We start from the raw sequence: 6,000 nt of genomic DNA, 5'->3' as shown, positions 1-6,000 counted from the left end.
GCACGGGCTTAGTTGCTCTGCAGCACGTGGGATGTTCCCAAACCTGGGCTCGAACCAGTGTTCCCTGCGTTGGCAGGCGGATTCTTAACCACTGCGCCACCAGGGAAGTCCCTACCTTGACTTTTATAGTAATCATTTCCTTATGGCTCTCTATGGTTTAAGTTTCCAAATGTGACTCCCTAGACACGATAGACTTGCCTAAGACCCAGTCTTAGCCTTCCCCTTTTATGTCACTTTTTTTTTTATAGTGAAAACTTTTATATTTAGAATTAGTCAGCTGGACTCAGTTTAGATGATCCCAATTTTGTTGGCAACATCCAAAGCGTCATAGTCAGGAGCCAGTCGAACATATGCCTTCTTCTCTCCATCAGGCCTGATCAGGGTGTTGACCTTAGCCACGTCAATGTCATAGAGCTTCTTCACAGCCTGTTTAATTTGGTGCTTCTTGGCCTTGACATCCACAATGAACACCAGTGTGTTGTTGTCTTCTGTTTTCTTCATGGCTGACTCGGTGGTGAGGGGGAACTTGATGATGGCATAATGGTCAAGCTTGTTTCTCCTAGGGGCGCTCTTCCGAGGATATTTGGGCTGCCTCCTGAGCCGCAGTGTTTTGGGCCGTCGGAAGGTGGGTGACGTCCGGATCTTCTTTTTTTTGTGGCTGTGTACGCCTTTCAACACTGCTTTCTTGGCCTTCAAAGACTTTGCTTTGGCTTCGGCTTTGGGAGGGGCAGGGACTTCCTTCTTCGCCTTCGGCGCCATCTTCCTATGTCACTTTTAAATAGGCAAACAGGAGGCTTGGCTGACTTTTCCATCTCCCGTACCTCATCCCTTCCTGGTTCCTTGCTGGGCCCGCCATCTCCTCTGAGACGAGGACGCCTGGATTTCCCTTGCTCTGCTCCCTCTGGAAGCTGAAGACAAACAGCTTCTTCAGACTTTGCACATCAGCGGGACCACCGTAATCAACGTTCATGCCTTGCCAACAACATCAGCTGTCCATCATCGGTACCAAACCAGACACCATGTGCACCAGGGTGAGACGAAGTGGTGCCTTTATGAGGAATGCAGTCTGCTTGATGCTAGAAATGACGAAAGAAAAAACACAACAAAAAACAAGCAAAAAAACAACATCTCCAGTGCTCCTTGGCACATAAATACTGTTCTTATGGAATCATGCATGCTCTTCTAGAAAGCCAGCGTGCCTACACAGATTCTCTCAAGGCTACTGTGGAAAAAATAAATCCAACTCGTGAGTCGGTCCTGTAGGGTCTGGACATCATGGCTTTAGGATTTGAGGCAGAAACACACTGTGCTCAGCAAAGAGAATCTGTTCTCATCACTGCTATAGGGTGGATCAAGGGGACTCAGAGGTTTGCTAAGAACTGAGCTCTTAGAGCTGTTATTGTAGATTACTGGAGGCTGAAAGAAGGATGATAATGACAACAATATAACAGTAATAATAAACCTTTTGACTTGAAAGGACTGGGCTAAGGAAGAGAAGACGGCGGATGTTTATTTGTGCTAAGCTGCAGTTTCCTTAACCCCTTAAGGATTTGGGGCAGGAGAAATGTTGCCCTGCCGAGGCTCTGGCTATCATCAGGATGTGTTTGAAGCAGGGTTGATGTATTTTCTTTCAGCTGGTCAGTTAAACTTTGCAAAAGAAAACATCGGGGCAAGAAGAAGATTTTAAAGATACAGTTCTTTAAGCTAATTTTTATTGGAGTAGAGTTGATTAACAACATTGTTAGTTTCAGGGGTACAGCAAAGTGAATCAGTTATACGTACATATACATCCACTCTTTTTTAGATTCTTTTCCCATATAGGCCATTACAGAGTATTGAGTAGAGTTCCTGTGCTATACAGTAGGTCCTTATTAGTTATCTATTTTATATACAGTAGTGTGTATATTTCAATCCCAATCTCCCAATATATCCCTCCCCCCCTTTTCCCCTTGGTAACCATAAGTTTATTTTCTACATCTGTAACTCTATTTCTGTTTTGTAAATAAGTTCATTTATACCAATTTTTTAGATTCCACATATAAGCAATATCATATATTTGTCTTTGTCTGACTTACTGCACTCAGTATGACGGTCTCTAGGTTCATCCATGTTGCTGCAATTGGCATTATTTCGTTCTTTTTTGTGGCTGAGTGATGTTCCATTGTGTGCGTGTGCCACATCTTCTTTATCCATTCCTCTATCAACAGGCATTTGGGTTGCTTCCATGTCTTGGCTATTGTGGATGGTGTTGCAGTGAACATTGGGGTGCATGCGTCTTTTTGAATTAGAGTTTTCTCTGGACATATGCCCAGGAGTGGGATTACTGGGTCGTATGGTAGTTCTCTTTCTGGTTTTCTAAGGAACCTCCATACTGTTCTCCACGGTGGCTGCACCAACTTACATTCCCACCAACAGTGTAGGAGGGTTTCCTTTTCTCCACACCCTCTCCAGCGTTTGTTATTTGTAGACTTTTTAATGATGGCCATTCTGACCGGTGTGAGGTGATACCTCATTACAGTTTTGACTTGAATTTATCTAATGATTAGTGATGTTGAGCATCTTTTCATGTGCCTCTTGGCCATCTGTATATCTTCTTTGGAGACATATCTATTTAGGTCTTAGATACAGTTTTTAAAAGCCAAGCTGCATCTGAAGATTAAGGGAAGCCAGGGTGTCTCAAATGCATATGAGACGCTTCGTGAAGAAAAACCCTACCATACCCTGGTGCAAACTGGTCAGTCAGAGAGGTGAATCCATGCCAGGTCTCCGTGTCTGGGTCTCTGTGTCCAGGTCCCCACACATTCTGCTGCCCCATCAATACTCAGCCACGGGTGTGCCCAGAGGGGACCCTCTCCGGCTCCAGTTGTGGTCTCTCACTTGGCCTTCTCTGTGGTCATGGTGGTTGGGATGATGGGACCGGCATCCACAGCACCTCTGGCTAAAGGTCCAGACAGCCGTGGGGCAGAGGAGACACCGGCAGGCTGATGACTAGACCCAAAGTGAGAGAAATAGCCAAGCATCCTGCCCAGGTTCCCCAGCCCCAGGAGAGCTCAGAAGAGGCAAGAAAGAGAACTGGCGCCCATCTTTAAAGACAATAAAAGAACTCAGCGTGGATGGCTCTATCTCTAAGAAAGCACGATGCTTCCTCCTGATGCACCTTTGGGGAAACTGGTCACCCTTCTATCGTAAAGCACAGGCTTCTTGGCTAGATCGGTGCTTTGTGACCACCTAGAGGGGTGGGATAGGGAGGGTGGGAGGGAGGGAGATGCAAGAGGGAAGAGATATGGGAACATATGTATATGTATAGCTGATTCACTTTGTTATAAAGCAGAAACTAACACACCATTGTAAAGCAATTATACTCCAATAAAGATGTAAAAAAAATAAAAAATAAAAAAATAAAAATAAATAAAATAAAAAATTAGAATCCTAAAAAATGTAAAAAAAACAAACAAAAAAATAGGCAAACATTTTTAAACTTTACATTGAGATATAATTTACAAGCCATAAAATTCATCCATGATATGTGTACAGTTCTACAATTTTTATTTAATTATAGTTGTGCAACCATCGTGGCAATCCAGTTGTAGAACATTTCCATCACCCCCAAAAGTTCCCACGTGCCAATTTTCAGTCAACCCCCACTCCCACCCCCAGCCCAGGTACCCTCTGATCTGCTTTCTTTCCCTAAGATTTGTTTTCTCCGGCATTTCATGTAAATGAAATAATAAAATATGTAATCCTTGCATCTGACTTCTTTCATTTCACATAATATTTTTGAGATTCATTCATGTTATAGCATGTATCAGTGCTTTCCTTTTTAGTGCTGAATGATATTCTACTGCATGGATATATCACATTTTGTTTATCTGTTTATCGTTTGATGGACATTTGAATTGTTTCCAGCTTTTGGCCGTTATGAATATTGCTGCTATGAACATTTGTTCTTAAGTCTTTGTGTGAACATATGTTTGCATTTCTACTGGCTAGATACCGAAGAAAGGAATTGGAGTTTGTAGGGTAGGTTTATGTTTACTTTTCAAATAATCCATCACTTTCCAAAGTATTTGTACCATTTTAAAATATATATTTATTTATTTAATTTATTATTTTTTTGGCTGTATCGGGTCTTAGTTGCGGCATGCGGGATCTTTCATTGCAGCGGGGGCTCTTCGTTGTGGCACTCGGGTTTCTCTCTAGTTGTGGCGTGCCTATTTTGTCTCTCTAGCTGTGGCGCCCGGGTTCCAGAGCACGTGGGCTCTGTAGTTTGCGGCAGGAGGGCTCTCTAGTTGAGGCGCCCGGGCTTAGTTGCCCCGCGGCATGTGGGATCTTATTCCCCTGCCTTGTAAGGCAGATTCTTTACCACTGGACCACCAAGGAAGTCCCTGTACCATTTTACATTCCCTACAGCAACATGTGAGGGTTCCAGTTTCTCTGTGTCTTGCCAACATTAGCTGTTGTGTCTTTTTCGTTATAGCCATTCTAGTGGGTATGTACTGGTGTCTCAATGCGGTTTGAATTTGCATTTCCCTAATGACTCGTAATGTTGAGCATAATTTCATGTGCTTATTATTATCCATTTGTTTATCTTCTTTGGTGAAGTATCTATTGAACTCTTCTGCCCATTTTTAAATTGAGTTATCTTATTATTATTGAGTTGAGTTTTTATATGTTTTGTGTTACAAGTCAGTAGTCTCTCCCAGGCTTTATTTTCTTTCTTTCTTTCTTTTTTTTTTTTGCAGTATGCGGGCCTCTCACTGTTGTGGCCTCTCCCGTTGCAGAGCACAGGCTCCGGATCTTTTCATTTTCTTAATGATGACTTTTGAAATGCAAAAGTTTTAACTTTTATGTAGTCTAATGTACTAATATTTCATTTTATGGCTAATGGTTTGGTGTCATATCTAAGAATTCTTTGCCTATCTCAAGGCCATAAATAATTTTTCCTATGCTTTTCCTTAGAAGTTTTATAGTTATAGCTTTTACATTTAGGTCTGTGATTCACTTTGAATTAATTTTGAGTGTGGCAAGAGTCTAAATGAATCTTTTTGCTTATGGATATCGAATTGTCCCAGCAACATTTGTTGATAAGACTATCCTTTCCCACCATTGAATTGCCTTGGCATCTTTGTCGAAAATCAATGGACCATAAATGTAAGGTTTTTTTTCAGAATTCTCAAAGCTGTTTCATTGATCTATATGCCTACCTTTACCCCAGTACCAAACTCTTTCAATTATTGTGACTTTATAAAAGCTTTGAAATGAAATCGGCTGAGTCCTCTGAACTGCTTCTTTTTCAAAATTATTTTGACTCTTATAAGACCTTTACATTTCCATATACATTTTAGGGTAGGCTTGTTAATTTCTACTGAAAATCCTGCTGGGATTTTGCTATGGATTGCATTTAGCTTATACATCAACTTGGGAAGAATTGTCAGCTTAAAAATATTGAGTCTTGGGCCTCCCTGGTGGCGCAAGTGGTTGAGAGTCCGCCTGCCGATGCAGGGGATACGGGTTCGTGCCCCGGTCTGGGAGGATCCCATATGCCGCGGAGCGGCTGGGCCCGTGAGCTATGGCCGCTGAGCCTGCGCGTCTGGAGCCTGCGCGTCCGGAGCCTGTGCTCCGCAACGGGGGAGGCCACAACAGTGAGAGGCCCGTGTACCGCAAAAAAAAAAAAAAAAATATTGAGTCTTTCAAAAGAATAAGAAGGCAAGCCACACACAGGGAGAAAAATTTGCAAAAGACATATTTGCTAAAAGTACCATTATCCAAAATATTCAAAGAACTCTTAAAACTCAAGAATAAGAAAACAGACAGTACAATTAAATATTGAGTCAGGGACTTCCCTGCTGATGCAGTGGTTAAGAATCCGCCTGCCAATGCAGAGGACTTGGGTTCGATCCCTGGTCCGGGAAGATCCCACATGCCGCAGAGCAACTAAGCTCATGTGCCACAACTACTGAGCCGTCGCGCCACAACTACTGAAGTCTGCATGCCTAGAGC

The 6,000-nt window shown here is 42.6% G+C and overlaps 1 protein-coding gene across 1 annotated transcript; it reads right to left on the bottom strand.

Moving 5' to 3' along the window:
• Positions 1–247: 247 nt before the first annotated feature.
• Positions 248–759, bottom strand: LOC132498797 (large ribosomal subunit protein uL23-like). Its single transcript, XM_060112914.1, has one exon. It carries the CDS (start codon positions 757–759, stop codon positions 289–291), a length of 471 nt encoding a protein of 156 aa, XP_059968897.1. The 3' UTR covers positions 248–288.
• Positions 760–6,000: the final 5,241 nt, after the last annotated feature.

This window comes from Mesoplodon densirostris, chromosome 11, assembly GCF_025265405.1.
Source record: "Mesoplodon densirostris isolate mMesDen1 chromosome 11, mMesDen1 primary haplotype, whole genome shotgun sequence".
Lineage (NCBI taxonomy): Eukaryota > Metazoa > Chordata > Mammalia > Artiodactyla > Ziphiidae > Mesoplodon > Mesoplodon densirostris.
This window is presented reverse-complemented; position numbering and strand designations above follow the sequence as displayed.

Bases quoted from the DNA above. Each gene is read 5' to 3' on its own strand.
- LOC132498797 (XM_060112914.1), bottom strand. From the start codon at position 759: ATGGCGCCGAAGGCGAAGAAGGAAGTCCCTGCCCCTCCCAAAGCCGAA.